Raw genomic sequence first — 23,760 nt, forward strand, 5'->3', positions numbered from 1 at the left:
CCATCATCCCTCCTTCTCGGACCCTAGTCTCAGCCTCCGGGAGAGGCTTTCTACTTTCTTTCCCTGCACATGGAGCCTCCTGCTCTTCACGCTCTCCCTGCTCCTTCCGAGGGGGCGGGCGGCCGTCCTCACCTGAACTCAGACGGGTGGCTCATCTCCAAAGGGCTCCCCTGGCCCTCGTCCACGCCGGAGTCCTCGGCGCTGCTCACCCCCGGGCTGGGCTGGTCCCTCTTGATGGGCTCCGGTGGGGGCGCGGCGGGGCACTCCCGGAGCACGTCGGAGGGCTCCTCGGCGGGGCACTCTAGGGGCCCAGGGGCGGTGGCTTCTTCTTCTTGTCTCCCTCCTTCTTCTTGGCCAGCAGCCTCAGGGCTACGAGGAACATGTAGCGGTTGGCCAGGCCCTGCAGGGTCATGGTGGCCACCACCTGATGGAGCAGCGTTTGGACTCTCGACGGTAAATCGGTAGAAGTCCATTGGGGCTGCAAGCCCTTCGCTAAAGTTGCAAAATGGCGGCGGCCTCTCCGGGGTGTCCCTGGGGGAGCCACTCCGAAAGGACTGGTCCGTGCGCTCGGCGCAGGAGGGCCAGCCGCCCGGGTCCAGCTGCCCGTTGAGCTGGTCCATGACCTTGCTCAGGGGCTGGCCCACGCTCTCCATGGACGTGTCCTTCATCTCGGGGATGCGCAGGCCCATCTGGCTGAGCTCCGAACGGTCGCTGCTCTCGGCGGCGCTGCCCGGGCCCTCGCCCGCCTCCTGAGGGGAAGCTGGTGCCGTGCTGCCAGGGTCGGCCCGGGGCTCGGGGCCATTGAGGCAGCTATCGCCGCTCCCCGGCTTGGCGCCTTTCGGCTGGCCCAAGGCAGGGTGCAGGGGGCTGGCCTCCTCTTCTGGCCTGGCCTTCTTCTTCTTGGCCGTCTTCTTCTTCTTGGTGACCCTGAGACCAGAAAGGATGGGGAGAGGTGGAGGCTTTGGGCCCAGATGGAGCCCACAGACCCAGGCTGTGCTTTCCCTGCAGAGGCAGGGGGCAAGGGGCCTCAGGAGCACCGGGAGGACTGAGGAGGGCTCAGCTCCATCCCTGGGATGCCTAATAGGGGCCCAGAAGCCCAGATTTTGGAACCAGAAGGGGCCCTACAAGCTATGGAGTTCAAGCCCTTCATTTTACAAATGAGGAAACTGAGGCTGGCAGGGACGTGCCCAGCATCACACAGCCATAAAGTATCAGAGATGAGATTTGAACCCAGGTCTTCCTGACTCCCCAAGTGGCAGCTAGAAATGGCTAAATGGCATCATCCAGAGCGTCCTGGAATTTGAATTCGGGAGTCCCGAATTCAAATCCTGCCATTGACACTTACCCGCTGTGTGGCCCTGGATAAGTCACTTAATTTCTCTTGGCCTCAGTCTCCTCATCTGTAAAATAAGGGTTGTAATAACCCCTGTGGCTATCTCATGGGGGTGTTTAAGAAGTTCGGATATATGGAAGCACTTGGAAAAGCTTTAAAAGCTCGCTATAAATGCCCGGTATGGTGATTATCATCATAATATAAAACAATGCTATATATTATTTTGTGCTGCATTATATGTGGTCATGTATTGTAATACAATGACTCAGAAATATCTGGGGGAACAGGCTAGGCCCCTGCTGCCTTCCCCTCTTGCCCCCCAAATCTCTCCAAAGAAACAGCAGTCACTCTGAGCCCCAGACGGCAAGGCCCAGGCTAAGTGCAGGACGCATCCTCGGGGAGAGCTTCAGGGATGGCGAGGCTCCCCCTGTAGGGCTGCCTTTGGGGGCGCCCCGTCCGTCCCTGCTGACCTGATCACCTCCAGTTCTGTGCTCGCCTCCTGCAGGTCCGAGGCCCTGGCCTCCCCCTTGTCCTGAGAGGCGGCGTGCACGGGGGTGGTATCGGAGGAGGACACAGCGTCCGCCCGCTCCTCATTGAAGGGGTTGTAGCGTGGCGTGGGGCTCTTCGTGGAGGCCTTGCCGCTGGTCAGGTCGGAGGCGGTGGAGCGGGGGCAGCTCACGGTGTCCGTGAGGTCTCCATCTGGGGCGAAGAAGAGAGCGGGGAGAACCGCCCATCAGACATGGCCGCCGGGCACCCCGGGGTTCCTGACCTCAGGAGGGGAGGCGGGTGAGCCTCCTCCCAGAAAGGCTATCAGAGGACCTCAGGTTCTGGGGCTGCAGGGAAGGCCTCGCGCGATCTCCCCATCTACTACGGAAGCCTCGCCAGAGGTTCCTCCCAGCCTGACTCAGCGGCCTCGAGGGAGGCAGGACGGAGATGCTTCCCTCGCTTCCTTGGCCACCAGGAAGGCTGAGCAGGCACAGGATGGTCCCTTAGCGTCCCCTCCGATGTGCTCTCATCAGACTGCCCCAGAGGGGTGCAAGAGGAAGCAGCTGAAGAGGGAGGGAGAGAAGGGAGGCCAGGAGAGCGGCGAGTGAGCAGAGACGGGGGCACAGAAGGAAGGATGAGAGGCGGAGGATGGAGGGAAGGAGAGAGAAGAGAGGGGCAAGGAGGGTGAGAGGCCGAGTGGGAGGGACAATGAGAGCCAGAGGATGGGGGGCAGGAAAGATGAAGAGCAAAGAAGGGGTGCTGGGAGGCCGAGGCCTAGAGAATGGAGAGCTGGAAGAAGCAGGGCCAGAAGGGACAGGGAGGGGATTCGATGTGCAGGACAGGGCACCCAAAGCGACTCTGGGCTCCTCAGCTGAGCTACAAAGGTCCGAGCATCCGCTCTCTAACTTGTTCTTGCTCCTGTACACCCAAGAGGCCCCCCCGATCTGACCACTCATCTTGTCCTGCTTGTCCTTGCCTTCCACCTTCCACCAAGAGGCCGGACCAGGGAGATGCCCCCTTTGGAAGAGTCATCACTGCAGAAAGGAGGTGATTTGACTCCCAGCGGTGCCCTCAGTTCTTGGGGGGGAATTGGAAGATGGCGCAAGGCTAAGGGCTGCCATGAAAAGCATATAGACACAGCATTCATCAGGCGAATATGGAAAAAGAAGAGTCCAGGTGGCGGAGCAGCCAGGGCCAGGGTTAATGGGGTGAGGGACGCAGGACATCACGCTGCATTTCCCAGCTCATGCACATCTCCCTGCCCATTATCTACCCTGAGTAAACGTGGCCTCGGCCTCTGCTCCCCAGGGCCCATCTGGAAGGGCCCATCTCGCTAGAAGCATCTTAGCAGGTTCTTGAAAACAACAGGGCAGCCGCCTGCTGAAGGAGCAAATTTCCTTTCAGCGTTTAGGGGAAGGGAAAGGGCTGAGTGCTAGCTCAGCCTTCACTTTTGCAGTCTTGGTTGGATGAGGACTAAGGACATCAGCCATGGGCCCTGGGGCTCCGACACCACTGGAACCCGACTCAAAGACTTCAAGCAAGGAAGACTCTTAGAGATCCGTCTGGGCCAACGAGCTTATTTTACGGATCGAGAAACTGAGGCTCATGGACTGCAGAGGTCACAGAAGGAGTAAAAAAGCAGAACAGAAGTTCTCTTTCCCCACTCATGCTGCCTCAGGGTCTCCGCCGTCCATTTATTCTCTCCTGAGTCTCTATCGCTCCCCTCAACCTATGCAGCTGGCAGAGTGATCGCTCATGTTCGCTCATCCCTCCCGAGAAGAAGTCACCAGTGGGGCAACACACCACTGAACCTCCTGGTCGCTAAGGCTGCCGGGGAAGAGTGTGGGGCCTCGGAAACCCACCGACTCTGCAAGCCAGGAACCGTGCCCAAAAGGGTGGCCAACTGGACCACGGATGCCACAAGCGTTAGGGCTCAAGATGCCCCAGGAAACTGGAAATGCTGCGGGTGCAGCCCTCTGCCATCGAGGGGTTTCTCTTGGGAACCCTTTCATTGCTGGAGGAATTAGAGGACTAGCTACCCCTAGGGACCCAGCCCTACCAAGGCCACGAGTGCTGTTAGTTCTGAGGTGCTGCGGAGCAAGGCTAAGCCCCATTCACCAAATGACTGCAAGAGGCAAGAGGGAGTTTGATTGGAGGTTGTGGTTAGTTGTTAGGCTGCTGAGGAAAGAAGAAAAAAACCCCCAAACAACCCAATGCACATCGTGTGTGCCACGAGAAGAGCTGCTCGAGGAAATCAAAGCTCCTGGGATGGAATTCCGGGCTGTAAAAGCCAATTTGCACAGGAACGTGGATTTGGGGAATGTCACTAGTGAATGTTTCGGATGCAGGAGAAGATCGAGTTTGATCATCACCTAATTATTTCTCCTCATTAAAGCTTAGATGTTTCTAACTTGGGCTATTGTAAGAAGACAACATGGGACCTATTGCCAGGTCAACTGGGGACCTCGTTGTAGTATTTATAGCCTTCACTATGAAAGGAGATTGGGGGACAATGATGAGCCTGGTAAATAAGCACGGTGGCTGAAAGCGTCACAAATTCATGGATTTTAGGAGCTAATCTCCTCATTTTACACCAGAGACAACGGAGGCCTGGGGACGGGGGAGGAGGGGATGCAGCGAGGCAGTGGCCCCCTGCTAAGGGCCCCTCGCTGAAAAATAGAACAACCAAGAATCAAATCCGGTCCTCTGACCGCCAGCCCCGACGTTCTCCTCATCAGCCTCTCTGCAGGTCGAGGCAGCCCGTACTGCCCTTCCCTGTGAAGCTACCTTATGGCTATCCCTGATCTAGAACTTTAAACTCAAGGCAGTTGCATCTTGCCATTGAGGACACTTTTGTCAAGGAAGACCTATGACCAAGGAGGACCGTTTAGCTATCTCGGGGGCTAATAAAAGCTAGAAAGAGCTTTTGCTTTGAGTAGTCACAGAAATCTGGCAAACAGTCCTCTTCTAAATGGGCTACAGGCTAAGTGAGATCCCTGAGGTACGGCCGAGGTGGACACAAGAGAGGACCAGCCCCATGGCTGACGGATTTCCTGAACCTGCTGCAGAGGCAACACCAAACTGGTTTTCCCTTAGTAAAAAGCCCCATTGCCTTCTCCCAAAGGGGATCCAGTGGCCCTGAGGCGATCCAGTTAGATTTCAGCCCCTCCTAGGACTGGAGGACTTCACCCAAGCAGAGGAAAGCCACTCATTCTGAGAGAGAGAGCTTTGGGATCATTTGACTTGAGGAGGCTTCCAGATGGTGCCCCTCACGGGATTGCTCTATGGAATAAATCGGAAGTGCCTGGGAAGGAGAGGTCCTTTCTGACACCCACGGGAGCCAGGAGAATGACCGAAATTAAACATGGGAGGAAATGGGCAACCTGGCCCTCCCAGGAAGTGCATCCATCAAACAATTCCCAATAGACATTCCTATAAGGGCAGCCAAAATGCCCCCAAAACTACCACACGGGTCTCACTGTGCTTGGAAAGGCAGGGGGCACAGCTAGGTCAAGGTTCTATAGAATTCCATCGGGATCAGAAAGCCAATTTTTGGATTTGTTATCATCACTGTTAATGGACTGATTTCAGAACATGCAGCAAGCTTGGCATGGAAATGGTGCAAACCACAAAAACAGGCTAGCAGCGGGCTATATCCCCACCTTCCCAGTCTGTGCTGGGGACAGACGGCACTGCTGGAAACACATCTCCAAAATCATAATCTACAAAAACGAGGGACAAAACTGAAGATTAGAAACACAGGCCATTGGAAGAGGGGAGGGGGGGAAGAGCAGGTCAATGGGGAGGGGAACATGGGAAGAAAACATGAGAGAGAAAAAAATTTAACTTTCTATATTTCATTTAGAAATTTAAGAATAATTTGCTGGCAACCCCAGCATGGTGGACAGGTCAGCTATTCCCCTAATGAGTACCCGGCATAGTTAGCCCAGGAAACCTCAGAAAGATCAATAGGGTTTTTCACTTAAAAAAAAAATCAACACACATTCACATAAACGCACAAACAAAATATAAAATAAATATAAGACGAGTACTTGACTTTGGCAGAAAATGAGCTAAGTCAAGACTGTTATAATTGGGTCTATCATTTGCAGGATCCTAGACTCAGAGTTGGGAAGGATCATTCTTTTTTTTTTTTTTACAAATGGGGAAACTGAGACCCAGAAAAGTGCCCATGTCGTCAGAGGGTAGAGTCAAGATTCCAATCCAGATCCTCTTGATTCTAAATAAAACCCTTGACTTCCTCTATCTTTTGCCCTCTCTTAGGATCCCTTAAAAGGTGACCCAGAACCTCCATCCCATGTCCCAGAGATCCTGGTGCCTTCTGTATGTTTCCTTCTGGCATTTCTTTCCAGCAAATTATTTCTCCCATTGCCACTGACTCAACCAAAGAAGATGAAGCTAATTCTTTGGCAGGGAGAGGAGGCTTCCACTTGGGCTGTCCTCAGGGACTGAAGCCCTTCCTGTGGAGCCAGAGTGGGGTCCCTGGTAGGAAGCTTTGCAAATGAACAAAACCCCCCAGTCTGAAAGGAGTCAAGTTCCAGGCAAGTAAAAATTCTCATCCAAAAGAACAAAAATGATCACCCACCATGCTGGTAGCCAGCTTCTTCGGGTCACTGCGTGGCTCTGGTCAGCATGAGGAAGATTTTGGGGTTTTTTGTTTTTTGTTTTTTTTTTATTTCATTTTTATTCCAAATTCTTTCCCCTTCCCTCCACTGAGAAGGCAGGGAACACGATGCACATCATAGGGGTGATATGCCCATTATATGAACAGCCAGCACAAGGGAGATTGAGATATTGTCACAGATTTTTTTCCTAACGCCCCTCGACTACCCGGATTAGTCTCCAAAGGATCTGATCGCTTCCCAGTCAAGGTGAGACCATTTTCCTAGAATAAGGTGGCGATTCCCCGGGATTCAGGCCCCTGCGGCCCCCCGTGACCCCTGTGTCAGCCCCCTGCCCCAAAGGCACTCGCCTTCTCCCCTCTCAGAACTCGGCCAGCCTGCAGTCGGGGCAGTCTGTCCCCTCCTGAGCCCAGAAAGGTGCCCCGTGCCCAGGCCGCGTCACTGACCCTCGCTCGATGGCGCGATGGCGCTGTCGTCCCATTCCAGGTTAGTGGAGGTGACCGAGTTGAAGGAGTTGAGGGACAGACTGTCCGAGCCGTGGACCGAACTAGGCAGCCGGTCTTCAAAGTCCAGCAGATACTGCGGCTTGTAGTAGTCAGGCATGTAGGGGGCCAGATCTAGGTACGGAGCGTCCTGGGGAGACAGCAGGAGGTTAGGCTGGGCCAGGGATGCTGGACCTGCACGTCCCTGCCACCGACAGCCCCTCCCCCAGCCGGCCACCCGCTGACCCACAGACGCTGGGGACACGCTGGCTGCCGGGAGAGACGCTGTGGAAAACAGTGCAGGGCGCTCGGTGGAGAGAGAGCCAGGCCTAGATGGGAGGTCCTAGGTTCCAATCTGGTCTTAGACTCTTCCTAGCTGTACCTCCATGGCCCAGCCCTTACCGCTCTTCTGCCTTAGATTTATATTAACTATTAATTGATTATTGATTTTGAAATGTATATCAAATCTAAACCTAAAGGGAAGGGTTTTAAAAAGCAAACAGTAAATGGCATGGGCATGGTCATCTGAGGGGAGGAAGAGAGTGCTGAACACCAAGGGCATCTGGACACACTTCCCAAAGGATGCGGCCCCTGAGCTGGGCCTTGCAGGAAGCCCGGGATCTAGAAAGCCACTCCAGAGAGGAGGGCAGCCTACACAAAGGCTCGGAGGTGGGAGATGGGGGGCTGATAGGATGCTGGGTCCAGGGCCTGGCAAGATCCCTAGAGCCAGCCTGGAAGGGCTTTAGAGGACAAGTGGGGGAATCTGTGCTTTACCCAGGAGGCATTTCCTGCCCCATGATGCTCTCCATCAAGCCTAATAATAGCTAACGATAATCACTAAAATGTATATTTGCATAGATTATCTCACTGGATACCAGCCCTGTGAGGTAGGTGCTATTATTATGCTCATTTTACAGAGCAAAATAATAGTCCACTGAACCACTTGACTGCCCCCTTATATAGGGCTTTTTAAAATTTTTACATGATTCTTGTTGTCTCCCTCCCTTATTCCCTTCCCTCTCCTGGAGTGGACTAGCAATTCCAGTGGGTTGGGGTTATACTATATAGGATTTTAAGGTTTGCAAAGCACTTTCCATAGCTCATCCTATTTGATCCTCACAGCAATCCTGGAAGGTTGGTGATATTATTCTTCCCATTTCATAGATGAGGAAATGAGGCACAGAGGTTAAAACGTGCTTTGGATCACAGAGCCAGTGTGTGCCAGTGGCAAGACTTGAACTCGCATCTCTCTGACTCTTGGTGTCAAGTGTCTCTGCCCTTCTAAGCTGGGTACCATCTGGCCATAGTCTAAACAAGCTCTCCCCATGGAGGGGGGCTGTGGGGAAGGGGCCTTCCCATTTTAATCCCTTATTTTTCCATCCAGGTCCGTGTCCCGGGATATGTCCTCACCAGATCCAAGTCAAATCGGATGAACTCCAGCCCAGACACGAGGGTGAGGAAGAGTGTCAAATGGTCATGGCTGCAGACCAGAGCATTCCTGAAACACACAGCGGGGCAAGTGGGCTGGGAGCAAAAGTGGGGCGACCCAACTCCACCCCAGGGGTGACCAGCCTGGTCTCCAGCCAGCCAGCCACAACTTTGGTCTTTTCTCCCCATGGGACTGAGAGTGGTGACCCAGTCCAGGGCACTGTAGCCCAACGTTCATCAAGACCCTGAATTCCAATGCTGTGGTTCACCTTTTCCCACCCCTAGAATCTGGTGAAAAATATATGGAGATAATGTCAGAGATCACACTGAAAAACGTTGGAGCTCTGGATACGTGAAATAAAGAAGATACACTGAAGAAGGTTGGAGCTCTGGATACGTGAAATAAAGAAAATACACTGAAAAACATTGGAGCTCTGGATACATGAAATAAAGAAAATACACTGAAAAACATTGGAGCTTTGGATACATGAAATAAAGAAAATACACTGAAAAACGTTGGAGCCCTGGATATGTGAAATAAAGAAAATACACTGAAAAACTTTGGAGCTCTGGATACATGAAATAAAGAAGATACATTGAAAAACTTTGGAGCTCTGGATACATGAAATAAAGAAAATACACTGAAAAACATTGGAGCTCTGGATACATGAAATAAAGAAGATACATTGAAAAACTTTGGAGCTCTGGATACATGAAATAAAGAAAATACACTGAAAAACATTGGAGCTCTGGATACATGAAATAAAGAAGATACATTGAAAAACTTTGGAGCTCTGGATACATGAAATAAAGAAAATACACTGAAAAACATTGGAGCTCTGGATACATGAAATAAAGAAAATACACTGAAAAACGTTGGAGCCCTGGATACGTGAAATAAAGAAAATACACTGAAAAACTTTGGAGCTCTGGATACATGAAATAAAGAAAATACACTGAAAAACATTGGAGCTCTGGATACATGAAATAAAGAAAATACACTGAAGAACGTTGGAGCTCTGGATAAGTGAAATAAAGAAAATACACTGAAAAACATTGGAGCTCTGGATACATGAAATAAAGAAAATACACTGAAAAACATTGGAGCTCTGGATACATGAAATAAAGAAGATACATTGAAAAACTTTGGAGCTCTGGATACATGAAATAAAGAAAATACACTGAAAAACATTGGAGCTCTGGATACATGAAATAAAGAAAATACACTGAAAAACGTTGGAGCCCTGGATACGTGAAATAAAGAAAATACACTGAAAAACTTTGGAGCTCTGGATACATGAAATAAAGAAAATACACTGAAGAACGTTGGAGCTCTGGATACATGAAATAAAGAAGATACATTGAAAAACATTGGAGCTCTGGATACATGAAATAAAGAAAATACACTGAAAAACATTGGAGCTCTGGATACATGAAATAAAGAAAATACACTGAAAAACGTTGGAGCCCTGGATACGTGAAATAAAGAAAATACACTGAAAAACATTGGAGCTCTGGATACATGAAATAAAGAAAATACACTGAAAAACGTTGGAGCCCTGGATACGTGAAATAAAGAAAATACACTGAAAAACTTTGGAGCCCTGGATACGTAAAATAAAGAAAATACACTGAAAAACTTTGGAGCTCTGGATATATGAAATAAAGAAAATACACTGAAAAACTTTGGAGCCCTGGATACGTGAAATAAAGAAAATACACTGAAAAACGTTGGAGCCCTGGATACATGAAATAAAGAAAATACACTGAAAAACTTTGGAGCTCTGGATACATGACATAAAGAAGATACATTGAAAAACTTTGGAGCCCTGGATACGTGAAATAAAGAAAATACACTGAAAAACTTTGGAGCCCTGGATACGTAAAATAAAGAAAATACACTGAAAAACTTTGGAGCTCTGGATACATGAAATAAAGAAAATACACTGAAAAACTTTGGAGCCCTGGATACGTGAAATAAAGAAAATACACTGAAAAACGTTGGAGCCCTGGATACGTGAAATAAAGAAAATACACTGAAAAACTTTGGAGCTCTGGATACATGAAATAAAGAAGATACATTGAAAAACTTTGGAGCTCTGGATACATGAAATAAAAAAAATACACTGAAAAACGTTGGAGCCCTGGATACATGAAATAAAGAAAATACACTGAAAAACTTTGGAGCTCTGGATACATGAAATAAAGAAGATACATTGAAAAACTTTGGAGCTCTGGATACGTGAAATAAAGAAAATACACAGAAAAACTTTGGAGCCCTGGATACATGAAATAAAGAAAATACATTGAAAAATGTTGGAGCTCTGGATACGTTAAATAAAGAAAGTCCACTGAAAAACTTTGGAGCTCTGGATACATGAAATAAAGAAGATACACTGAAAAACTTTGGAGCTCTGGATACATGACATAAAGAAAATACACTGAAAAACTTTGGAGCCCTGGATACATGAAATAAAGAAAATACACTGAAAAACTTTGGAGCTCTGGATACATGAAATAAAGAAGATACACTGAAAAACTTTGGAGCTCTGGATAAGTGAAATAAAGAAAATACACTGAAAAACATTGGAGCTCTGGATACATGAAATAAAGAAAATACACTGAAAAACGTTGGAGCTCTGGATACATGAAATAAAGAAGATACATTGAAAAACTTTGGAGCTCTGGATACATGAAATAAAGAAAATACACTGAAAAACATTGGAGCTCTGGATACATGAAATAAAGAAAATACACTGAAAAACGTTGGAGCCCTGGATACGTGAAATAAAGAAAATACACTGAAAAACTTTGGAGCTCTGGATACATGAAATAAAGAAAATACACTGAAAAACACTGGAGCTCTGGATACATGAAATAAAGAAAATACACTGAAGAACGTTGGAGCTCTGGATACATGAAATAAAGAAGATACATTGAAAAACATTGGAGCTCTGGATACATGAAATAAAGAAAATACACTGAAAAACATTGGAGCTCTGGATACATGAAATAAAGAAAATACACTGAAAAACGTTGGAGCCCTGGATACGTGAAATAAAGAAAATACACTGAAAAACTTTGGAGCTCTGGATACATGACATAAAGAAGATACATTGAAAAACTTTGGAGCCCTGGATACGTGAAATAAAGAAAATACACTGAAAAACGTTGGAGCCCTGGATACGTGAAATAAAGAAAATACACTGAAAAACTTTGGAGCCCTGGATACGTAAAATAAAGAAAATACACTGAAAAACTTTGGAGCTCTGGATACATGAAATAAAGAAAATACACTGAAAAACTTTGGAGCCCTGGATACGTGAAATAAAGAAAATACACTGAAAAACGTTGGAGCCCTGGATACGTGAAATAAAGAAAATACACTGAAAAACTTTGGAGCTCTGGATACATGAAATAAAGAAGATACATTGAAAAACTTTGGAGCTCTGGATACATGAAATAAAAAAAATACACTGAAAAACGTTGGAGCCCTGGATACATGAAATAAAGAAAATACACTGAAAAACTTTGGAGCTCTGGATACATGAAATAAAGAAGATACATTGAAAAACTTTGGAGCTCTGGATACGTGAAATAAAGAAAATACACAGAAAAACTTTGGAGCCCTGGATACATGAAATAAAGAAAATACATTGAAAAATGTTGGAGCTCTGGATATGTTAAATAAAGAAAGTCCACTGAAAAACTTTGGAGCTCTGGATACATGAAATAAAGAAGATACACTGAAAAACTTTGGAGCTCTGGATACATGACATAAAGAAAATACACTGAAAAACTTTGGAGCCCTGGATACATGAAATAAAGAAAATACACTGAAAAACTTTGGAGCCCTGGATACATGAAATAAAGAAAATACACTGAAAAACTTTGGAGCTCTGGATACATGAAATAAAGAAGATACACTGAAAAACTTTGGAGCTCTGGATAAGTGAAATAAAGAAAATACACTGAAAAACATTGGAGCTCTGGATACATGAAATAAAGAAAATACACTGAAAAACGTTGGAGCTCTGGATACATGAAATAAAGAAGATACATTGAAAAACTTTGGAGCTCTGGATACATGAAATAAAGAAAATACACTGAAAAACATTGGAGCTCTGGATACATGAAATAAAGAAAATACACTGAAAAACGTTGGAGCCCTGGATACGTGAAATAAAGAAAATACACTGAAAAACTTTGGAGCTCTGGATACATGAAATAAAGAAGATACATTGAAAAACTTTGGAGCTCTGGATACGTGAAATAAAGAAAATACACAGAAAAACTTTGGAGCCCTGGATACATGAAATAAAGAAAATACATTGAAAAATGTTGGAGCTCTGGATACGTTAAATAAAGTCCACTGAAAAACTTTGGAGCTCTGGATACATGAAATAAAGAAGATACACTGAAAAACTTTGGAGCTCTGGATACATGAAATAAAGAAAATACACTGAAAAACGTTGGAGCCCTGGATACGTGAAATAAAGAAAATACACTGAAAAACTTTGGAGCTCTGGATACATGAAATAAAGAAGATACATTGAAAAACGTTGGAGCTCTGGATACATGAAATAAAGAAAATACACTGAAAAACTTTGGAGCTCTGGATACATGAAATAAAGAAAATACACTGAAAAACGTTGGAGCCCTGGATACGTGAAATAAAGAAAATACACTGAAAAACATTGGAGCTCTGGATACATGAAATAAAGAAAATACACTGAAAAACGTTGGAGCCCTGGATACGTGAAATAAAGAAAATACACTGAAAAACTTTGGAGCTCTGGATACATGAAATAAAGAAAATACACTGAAAAACATTGGAGCTCTGGATACATGAAATAAAGAAAATACACTGAAAAACGTTGGAGCCCTGGATACGTGAAATAAAGAAAATACACAGAAAAACTTTGGAGCTCTGGATACATGACATAAAGAAGATACATTGAAAAACTTTGGAGCCCTGGATACGTGAAATAAAGAAAATACACTGAAAAACGTTGGAGCCCTGGATACATGAAATAAAGAAAATACACTGAAAAACTTTGGAGCCCTGGATACGTGAAATAAAGAAAATACACTGAAAAACTTTGGAGCCCTGGATACGTGAAATAAAGAAAATACACTGAAAAACTTTGGAGCTCTGGATACATGAAATAAAGAAAATACACTGAAAAACGTTGGAGCCCTGGATACGTGAAATAAAGAAAATACACTGAAAAACTTTGGAGCTCTGGATACATGAAATAAAGAAAATACACTGAAAAACTTTGGAGCCCTGGATACGTGAAATAAAGAAAATACACTGAAAAACGTTGGAGCCCTGGATACGTGAAATAAAGAAAATACACTGAAAAACTTTGGAGCTCTGGATACATGAAATAAAGAAGATACATTGAAAAACTTTGGAGCTCTGGATACATGAAATAAAAAAAATACACTGAAAAACGTTGGAGCCCTGGATACATGAAATAAAGAAAATACACTGAAAAACTTTGGAGCCCTGGATACGTGAAATAAAGAAAATACACTGAAAAACATTGGAGCTCTGGATACATGAAATAAAGAAAATACACTGAAAAACGTTGGAGCCCTGGATACGTGAAATAAAGAAAATACACTGAAAAACTTTGGAGCTCTGGATACATGAAATAAAGAAGATACATTGAAAAACTTTGGAGCTCTGGATACATGAAATAAAAAAAATACACTGAAAAATGTTGGAGCTCTGGATACATGAAATAAAGAAAATACACTGAAAAACTTTGGAGCTCTGGATACATGAAATAAAGAAGATACATTGAAAAACTTTGGAGCCCTGGATACATGAAATAAAGAAAATACACTGAAAAACTTTGGAGCTCTGGATACGTTAAATAAAGAAAGTCCACTGAAAAACTTTGGAGCTCTGGATACATGAAATAAAGAAGATACACTGAAAAACTTTGGAGCTCTGGATACATGACATAAAGAAAATACACTGAAAAACTTTGGAGCCCTGGATACATGAAATAAAGAAAATACACTGAAAAACTTTGGAGCTCTGGATACATGAAATAAAGAAAATACACTGAAAAACGTTGGAGCCCTGGATACGTGAAATAAAGAAAATACACTGAAAAACTTTGGAGCTCTGGATACATGAAATAAAGAAGATACATTGAAAAACTTTGGAGCTCTGGATACGTGAAATAAAGAAAATACACAGAAAAACTTTGGAGCCCTGGATACATGAAATAAAGAAAATACATTGAAAAATGTTGGAGCTCTGGATATGTTAAATAAAGAAAGTCCACTGAAAAACTTTGGAGCTCTGGATACATGAAATAAAGAAGATACACTGAAAAACTTTGGAGCTCTGGATACATGACATAAAGAAAATACACTGAAAAACTTTGGAGCCCTGGATACATGAAATAAAGAAAATACACTGAAAAACTTTGGAGCCCTGGATACATGAAATAAAGAAAATACACTGAAAAACTTTGGAGCTCTGGATACATGAAATAAAGAAGATACACTGAAAAACTTTGGAGCTCTGGATAAGTGAAATAAAGAAAATACACTGAAAAACATTGGAGCTCTGGATACATGAAATAAAGAAAATACACTGAAAAACGTTGGAGCTCTGGATACATGAAATAAAGAAGATACATTGAAAAACTTTGGAGCTCTGGATACATGAAATAAAGAAAATACACTGAAAAACATTGGAGCTCTGGATACATGAAATAAAGAAAATACACTGAAAAACGTTGGAGCCCTGGATACGTGAAATAAAGAAAATACACTGAAAAACTTTGGAGCTCTGGATACATGAAATAAAGAAGATACATTGAAAAACTTTGGAGCTCTGGATACGTGAAATAAAGAAAATACACAGAAAAACTTTGGAGCCCTGGATACATGAAATAAAGAAAATACATTGAAAAATGTTGGAGCTCTGGATACGTTAAATAAAGTCCACTGAAAAACTTTGGAGCTCTGGATACATGAAATAAAGAAGATACACTGAAAAACTTTGGAGCTCTGGATACATGACATAAAGAAAATACACTGAAAAACTTTGGAGCCCTGGATACATGAAATAAAGAAAATACACTGAAAAACGTTGGAGCCCTGGATACGTGAAATAAAGAAAATACACTGAAAAACTTTGGAGCTCTGGATACATGAAATAAAGAAGATACATTGAAAAACGTTGGAGCTCTGGATACATGAAATAAAGAAAATACACTGAAAAACTTTGGAGCTCTGGATACATGAAATAAAGAAAATACACTGAAAAACGTTGGAGCCCTGGATACGTGAAATAAAGAAAATACACTGAAAAACATTGGAGCTCTGGATACATGAAATAAAGAAAATACACTGAAAAACGTTGGAGCCCTGGATACGTTAAATAAAGAAAATACACTGAAAAACATTGGAGCTCTGGATACGTTAAATAAAGAAAGTCCACTGAAAAACTTTGGAGCCCTGGATACATGAAATAAAGAAGATACACTGAAAAACGTTGGAGCTCTGGATACATGAAATAAAGAAAATACACTGAAAAACGTTGGAGCTCTGGATACGTGAAATAAAGAAGATACACTGAAAAACTTTGGAGCTCCAGTCATGAATGTGACTTTGGATCAGATGGTAAAGCACCTTTCCAGCCTCTTATCAACACAGAGTTGGGAAGCTGCAGGAGCTGGAGAAAGGCATCCACTGCCAGATGGGGCCACTGAGTCGATCTGTTCTCTCATCACTATTCTTTTGTCACAAGAGAGAATTCTGCTGTGGGAAGTGGGAAGGATGGGGGGTGTTGGGAGAAAATGTAAAAGAGAAGGGTTCTGGACCTGGAGATAAAAAGGCTTCAGAGACTGCGAGTCCAACCCCTTTTATTTTACAAATGAGGAAACTGAGGCCTGCGAAGTCTAAGCTATAGAGTCTGAAAGAAAGGGGCAAATGCAAGAGACATTGTGGGAATCGAGTCTCTAGGATTCAGCAGACTGACTGGCCAGACGGGTAAGGGAAGAGAAGAGACAAAGAGGATTCTAGGGATGTAAATGGGAAGATGGCGGTGCCCTCCACAGAAACAGGGAAATCTGGGGGAGGGGAGAGTGTAGGGGAAAGACAAGAAACATTTCAGAGTTTGAGGCAAGCCCAGGATGCCCAAACCACTGAAGACAGGCAGAGCGCCTCAGCCTTTAGGACGAGTCAACACACATTTATTAATTTCCTGCTATGCGCTGGACATGGTGCGAAGTGCCAAGGAATATAAAGGCAAAAAACCAATTTCTAATTTCAAGGAATCCATGGTCTAATGGGAGAATCTCGACAACAACTAGAGGTTTGCCAGTCAGTCATTTTTCAGTCACATCCAGCCTTTGTGAGCCCCTCTGGGGTTTTCTTGGCAAAGACACTGGAATGGTTTCCCCTTCCTTTCTCCAGCTCATTTGACAGAGGAGGATCCTAAGGCTGGCAGGGTAAAGTGACTTTTTCAGGGTCTCACAGCTAGTGGATGCCTGAGGCTAGATCTGAACTTAGGAAGATGATTCTGCACCACCTAGCTGCCCAAATAACTAGAGGAAGGGCCGACCAGCTTTGGAAGGCTTGAAAAGCCAGAGAGGATTTTGTATTTGACCCTGGAGGTCACGGGGAGCCACCGGAGATTATTGAATGGGGGGCGGGGGTGACATGGTCAGAGCCCAGCTTTGGGAACATCACTTCAGTGGCTGAACGGAGGACAGATGGGAGTGGGCAGAGAACCGAAGCAGCCCCCTCCCTCCCCCAGCATCTATTGCAAAAATCCAGGTAGGAGGCAACAAAGGTCTGCTGCAGGGTGGGAGCTGTATCAGAGGAGAGAAGGGGGCACACTGGAAGGAGGTGGCAAAAGGGAAACTGATGGGTCTTGGCTCCAGATTCAATGTGGGGGTGGGGGCGGGGGGAGAAATCCAAGGCTGACTCTCAGGTTGTGATGTTGAGGGATAGGATGATGGTGGAGTCTTTAGCAGTGAGAGGGAAGTTTGGAGGGAAAGAGAAGGAATTCTGTTTTGGATATGTTTGAGTTTAAGGAGAGATGGAGAGCATGGCCAGCACCCCAAAGGGCACTCCATCCTTGCTGACACTGCCCAGACTCCCAGGGCATTTTACAGGTGAGGGAGGGGCCTGGCCACACCAGAGGGGAGATCTGTTCGGTGTCACGCCAGACAGACCTGCAGGTACTCACTTGACATAGTATTTGTGCAGCAGGCTCAGGTTCTCCTGGAACAATCGTAGGTAGCTCTCCAACGAGTTTTCATTGAGGGCCAGGTAGAGCCAGGCCCGGCCTGCAATGAGGGACAGACATGACCTCTAGTTCTGACTGGAGAAGGGATCATAGGGCCACAGATTTAGACCAGGAAGTCTAGAGGTCCAGGCCAAGAGGTCATCTCCTCAATCCCTCTCATTTTACAGATGGAGAACCTGAGGCCCAGGACAGAGAGAGAGTTTGACTAGTGCCATATGAGTACCTTTCTGGTAGTAGAAGAGACTTCTGGATCTAGGTCTTCCTAAGGACCAAGATCTTCAAACACACTAGCACCCATGGCTACTGGTCAGTGGGCTGAGGAAGAAGGGGGACTGTCTGGCTCAAAAGGATTAAGAGTCATAAACTCCTTTGAAAATCCCTAGGGCTAGTACCTACTAGCTTAGGTTTGTCTGTCTGTCTGTCTCTGCCTTCCTGTCTGCCTATCCATCCATCTCTCTACCTGTCTATCTATTTTATCTACCTAATCAATCTATAAATTTATCAATCTATCCATCCATCTACATGTCTGTTTATCTAATCGATCTATCCATCCATCCACCTATCCATCCATCCATCCATCTATCTATCCATCCATCTAATCAATATATCAATTCATCAGTCCATCTATTCATCCATCCACCATCTGTCTATCTATCCATCTATAGTCTATCTATCTACCTACCTGTCTATCCATCCATCTATCTAAGCAATCTATTAATTGATCAATCTAATCAGTCTGTCAATCCATCTATCTATCTATCCACAATCCATCTAATCAATTTATCTATCCATCTATCTATCCATCCATCTATCTATCTAATCAATCCATCTGTCCATCCATCCATCTATCTATCCATCTCTATCTTTCTCTCCATCTATCTATCCATCTATATCTGTCTGTCTATCCATCCATCTATCCTTCCATCTATCTATCTGTCTATCCATCCATCCATCCATCCATCCATCCTTCTCTCTCTATCTACCTATCTATTTATTTATTGCCAATTACATGTAATAACAAGTTTTCACATTCCTTTTCTGAAGTTATAGGATCCAATCATCTCCCTCCATTCTTCCCTCCCCACTCCCAGAGCAGATAAGCACTTCAATCTGGGGAGGATAATACAAACATGTATTATCACACAAACCTATTTCATTAGTATTCATTTCTGTAAGTGAATAATCTTATAAGACCCAGACCCCAAAACATAGACCCAAGTAAACAAGTGATAGCTCATATGCTTTCATCTGCATCTACTGAGATTAGAAAGAGAAATCTTTCTTGCGTGGGGCAGGATCATTGATTTAGAGCTCAAGAGGACCTCGGGGGCCATCGAGTCTCCAATACTTTCATTTGACAGATAAGGAAACTGAAGCCAAGAGAGCTTAGGAGGTAATACCAATTGAATGGGACCCCCCAGCCTTCCACTAGGACTCACAAGGGGGAAGAGGCAGCATTAACATTCGGAAGGGAAGGGTATTGCTTTAACAGCCTCCTAGCACTGAGGCTGGAACAAGAGGCCACATGACTGCTCCCCCCCAAGTGGATGGTCCAGCTCATCCAGCCCACCAGCCCCCAGGCTGTACTCACTGCGCCCCAGGTTGGTGGTGATGTGCTGCAACACCTCAATCTGCCTGATGGCTTCCTTTCGGGTGAAATGCACCACCAGGACCCAGTAGCCGGAGGAGAGATCCTGCAGCCTGAGAGAGAGCCAGGGGTGGGCATTGGTGGGGGGCCAGAGCAGCCCGGCCCCTGGCTAGCTGTGCTGCCTACCAGACCTGCCACAGCAGGAACGTGAGGGACCCCCGGGTGCTCTGGCCAAAATCAGTTTGTCCATGGAACAGGCTATTCCTGCACCTCGAGAAATGATGAGCAGAAGGAACCCAGAGAATCAGGGGAAGACGTACGTGAACTGATGAAGTTAAGTGGAACCAGAGAAACAACATGCACAATGATGGCAACAACAAAATAGAAAAGAAGACAAAAACCAAAGAAACTGTAGAAAGAGAATGCTGCGAAATTATCATGATAATTCAGTCTTGGCTTTGAAAAAGAAAGGAGAAGAAATATTTCCCTCCCCTTCTGCAGAGGTGGAGGAGCCACCAGATGTTGTTGGTGTGTTTGTTAGTTTTGAGGAATTTATTTCTCATTTTTTTAAAAACCCAAACCCCTTGTCTTAGAATTAATACTGAGTATTGGTGCCAAGGCAGAAGAGCGTGACTTGCTTAGGGTCACCTAGGTAGGGAGTGTCTGAAACTAGATTTGAACCCAGGACCTCCCATCTCTAGACCTGGCTCTCAATCTACTGAACCACTCTTCTCTCATTTGTTTTTATTCTTCACCAGGGATGACTTTCTGGGGAGGGGAAGGAAAGATGTTATTTGGAAATGAAGGTCATGTAAAAAATAAAGAAAAAAATTCAAATTAAAAACATTTTAAAGTAAACATTACAACCAACAATTTAAAAAATGTGCTTTTTGCTACTAACAGCAATAAAATGATCCAGGACAATTCTGAAATTGTTCTGAAAAAGAATGCTCTCCACCTCTAGAGAAAGAACTGTTGGAATAGAAATGGAGATGAAAATATATGATTTATCACTTGTTTATTTGGGAATACGACTTGGGGTTTTGGTTTTATAAGATCATTCTCTTACAAAAATGAATAATATGGAAGGAGGTTTTGAATGATAACACGTTTCACCCGGTGGAATTGCTTGTCAACTCCAGGAGTGGGGAGGGAGAGAACACAAATCATGTCACCTTGGAAAATTTTTGTGGAAATTTGTTACTGTAATAAAATAAAGACAAAATAAGAAAAAATAAAAATAAATAAAATTTACTTCTTGCAGCCACCCCACAGCAATCAAAATATTTGTATTAGCACTTTTTTTTTAAACCCTTACCTTCCATCTTGGAGTCAATACTATGTATTGGCTCCAAGGCAGAAGAGTGGTAAGGGCTAGGCAATGGGGGTCAAGTGACTTGTCCAGGGTCACACAGCTGGGAAGTGTCTGAGGTCAGATTTGAACCATATTAGCACTTTTTTTTGTGGCAGCAAAAGGCTGGGAACAAAGTAGGTGTCCCTCAGTTGGGGAGCGGCATAACAAATTGTGTATGTGCGTGTCACAGAGTATTTTACTGAGCCGTAAGAAATGAGGAACACAGAACGCCTGGTTAATTAATCTTATGACAGGAGACAGAGCAAAGTAAAGCAGACCCAGAAGAACAACACCAAAATTAGCAGTGCCAACAAAGACAGTGCTGAGAGGCAGCTGAGCTCAGGTTAACTGCAATGACCAGCCCTAGTCCCAGAGGAAGAGAAAATGGAAATGATTTGTCCAAGGTCTCATGATACTAAGGGAGCAGATCTGGGAGTCAAACCCAGTCTGCCAACTCATGAGTTTTTTTATGTAAATTTTCATTATCTTTTTTCCTTAATAAAAACATAAATGAAACAAATGAATCAATTTTTGCTGAGTAGAATCCAGATAATTCCCCCAAATGCCTTGGTGCCCTCTTCTTCTTAGATGGCCACCCTTCCTCCAGTTCTTTAACTCAGCCCTCAAAAGCAATTTACAGAAAACAGATGCAGAATGGCTGCTTGAGCTCGTGTGTCCTTCCCACGGGGGAGCAACGCCTGGCAGACGCTGCTAAGGAGATGTTCCTGCAGCCTGTTCTGCCCCCACCCTTCCCATGCCTGTCCCTCCCGCTTCACAGATTTCTCCTGAACCAGGTACTCCCTCAAACCCCATCTGCCTTACCCATAAAGCAGCGCGTGGTCCAGATGCTCACAGAGACGCTGCAGGACCTTGTCGTGGTTTCGGATGGCCGGGGTTTCATCTTCACAGGCAGCAAAATAACTCTGCAACTGGAGGTTAGAGAAGAAGAGAAAAAGACTCTGAATTAGCCATGGATGCAGAGATGCTCTTACCAAGGAGAGAGGCGTCCACGGGATGGGAATTTCCTCTAGGACGTCAATCATTCTGCCAACAAGCATTTCCTAAACACCTCCTATTTGCCAGGCACAGTGCTAGAGCCTGGGATGACACTCGGACACAAATGAGCCAACTCCTGCCTTCAGGGAGCTTACATTCTACATCCCTGACAAGTGCCCATTCGGCCTGGCTTGAAGAACCCCAAGAACGGAGGACTCCTCACCCTTCTGAATTTCTGAACAATTTTAAAAAGCAGGGAGTTTTTTTATTTACATCAAGGCTTCATCTTTGTCTCTCTTCCATCATTTTCACACCCTCTGAGACCGAGAAGAACAAAGTTCATCTGTTTTCCACATGAATTCAAATGTTGGGAGACTGTTGGGTACCCACTACGCCTTCTCTTCTCCCGGTGAGATACCCCTCAATTCAAGAAACTACCATGTGCCGCCATTAAAGTCTTTTTTTCCCCCCACAATTTAAACATTTTATTCCATTAAAGTCTTTTAGTCAATGTAAAGTCACCAACCATTCTGGGGTTTCCTAAGAGACTGATTCAGCCGGCTTTCAATTGTCAGTGATAGTAGGGAAATTAAAGGATCAATTCCATTCAGCCCCATTTAACAGGCTACAAATGGCGGGGCATGGTGGTGCATGCCTGTAAAGGCCAACGTTGGTAATTCCATGAGTTTGGGAATTCTCAGCCACAGCAGAGCTAAAGCCAGTTGGGTGTCCCCACCAAATCCAGGACCAATATGACGCACCCCTAGGACAGGGGGCCACCAAGTGCCCCAGGAGGGCAAAGCGGAGCAGGGAAGAACAAGAGAGCAGCAAAGCTTCCATCCTGATCAGCCTTGGCACCAGGCCTGTAAGTGGTCCATACCCTTCTAACCCTGGTTAAGATAGGGAGCCCCCAGCTCAGACAGATAAAATAATAATCTTTAATCTTCAGTACCTACGTCAGTGATTCTCAAAGTATGGTAAAATAATATTAAATATTAATAAATATAATATAATATTAATTAATAAAATAATATTAAATCAAATTTTTAAAACTGCTCTAGAGTACAGATTCCTACGATGAAGCCTGGTTCCCATCTCCTGACAGACGAATGTACACAATGAGACTTTAGAAAATAAGTTTACCACATCAATTTGTTTTACTTGACTCCTGTTTATTTGTTACAAGGGAAGTTTATTTTGCAGGGGAGAAGAAAATGCGGGGATAAGAGGCTAATGATCAACATAGGTCTTGATCAATTTAACCAATATGGGGAACTTATGGACAAGGAAACCTTCTACCAACAGAAGTTGGTACCTTCTCTACAGGGCAGTACAGTGGATAGAGCACAGGGTCTGGAATCAGGAAGACTTCTCTTCCGGAGTTCAACTCCAGCCTCAGATACTTCCTAGCTGTGGGACCCTGGGATACATCACTTAATCCTGTTTGCCTCAGTTTCCTCATCTAGAAAATGAAGAAAATGGCAACCCATTCCAGTATCTTTGCCAAGAAAATCCCAAATCGGGTCACAAAGAGTCAGACAAGGCTAAAACGACTGAATAACAACATTCTCTACAACTTGAGTCTTGGACTTAGCGAGGGCAGTGGCTCTCATACTTTCTGGTCCCAAGACCATTTTATACTCTTAAAAACAGAAGGTCTAGGGGGCAGCTGGGTAGCTCAGTGGATTGAGAGCCAGGCCTAGAGAAGCGAGGTCCTAGGTTCAAATCTGGCCTCAGACACTTCCCAGCTGTGTGACCCTGGGCAAGTCACTTGACCCCCATTGCCTAGCCCTTACCACTCTTCTGCCTTGGAGCCACTACACAGTATTGACTCCAAGACGGAAGGTGAGGGTTTAAAAAAAAAAAACAGAAGGCCTCCCCAAAGAGTTTTTGTTTACATGAATTATTCTACTGATATTTACCAAATGAGAAATTAAAACATCTTATCAGTATTATGAAAATAATTTTGACCTCATGGGTCCTCTGAAGAAAGTCTCAGGGACGTTTAAGGGGCATTCAAGCCATACTTTGAGAATCACTGGCATAGGTACTGAAGTTTAAATAACTCTTCCTGGAATACAAAACCAGTACAGGTCAGAGGTTTGACCGGAACCTAGGTCTTCTGAGCTCCAAGGACAGCCTTCTATCTACTACTCCATGC

The 23,760-nt window shown here is 44.8% G+C and overlaps 1 protein-coding gene across 3 annotated transcripts in view; it reads right to left on the bottom strand.

Moving 5' to 3' along the window:
- PLEKHM2 (pleckstrin homology and RUN domain containing M2) overlaps positions 1 to 23,760 on the bottom strand; it is a 66,224-nt gene that overhangs the window by 9,887 nt on the left and 32,577 nt on the right. For 2 of the 3 annotated variants that reach the window (XM_056795735.1, XM_056795737.1), the window contains exons 2-9: positions 21,426 to 21,532; positions 19,253 to 19,362; positions 17,602 to 17,701; positions 8,355 to 8,442; positions 6,909 to 7,095; positions 5,482 to 5,541; positions 1,804 to 2,032; positions 133 to 927 (exon numbers count right to left, since the gene is read on the bottom strand). In XM_056795735.1, the coding sequence (XP_056651713.1) occupies positions 133 to 927; positions 1,804 to 2,032; positions 5,482 to 5,541; positions 6,909 to 7,095; positions 8,355 to 8,442; positions 17,602 to 17,701; positions 19,253 to 19,362; positions 21,426 to 21,532 (1,676 nt within the window). The remainder of the gene's footprint in view (positions 1 to 132; positions 928 to 1,803; positions 2,033 to 5,481; positions 5,542 to 6,908; positions 7,096 to 8,354; positions 8,443 to 17,601; positions 17,702 to 19,252; positions 19,363 to 21,425; positions 21,533 to 23,760) is intronic. The other variant, XM_056795736.1, reaches the window with a different exon arrangement.

The sequence above is a fragment of the Monodelphis domestica genome, chromosome 4, assembly GCF_027887165.1.
Source record: "Monodelphis domestica isolate mMonDom1 chromosome 4, mMonDom1.pri, whole genome shotgun sequence".
In the NCBI taxonomy this organism is placed as follows: Eukaryota; Metazoa; Chordata; class Mammalia; order Didelphimorphia; family Didelphidae; genus Monodelphis; species Monodelphis domestica.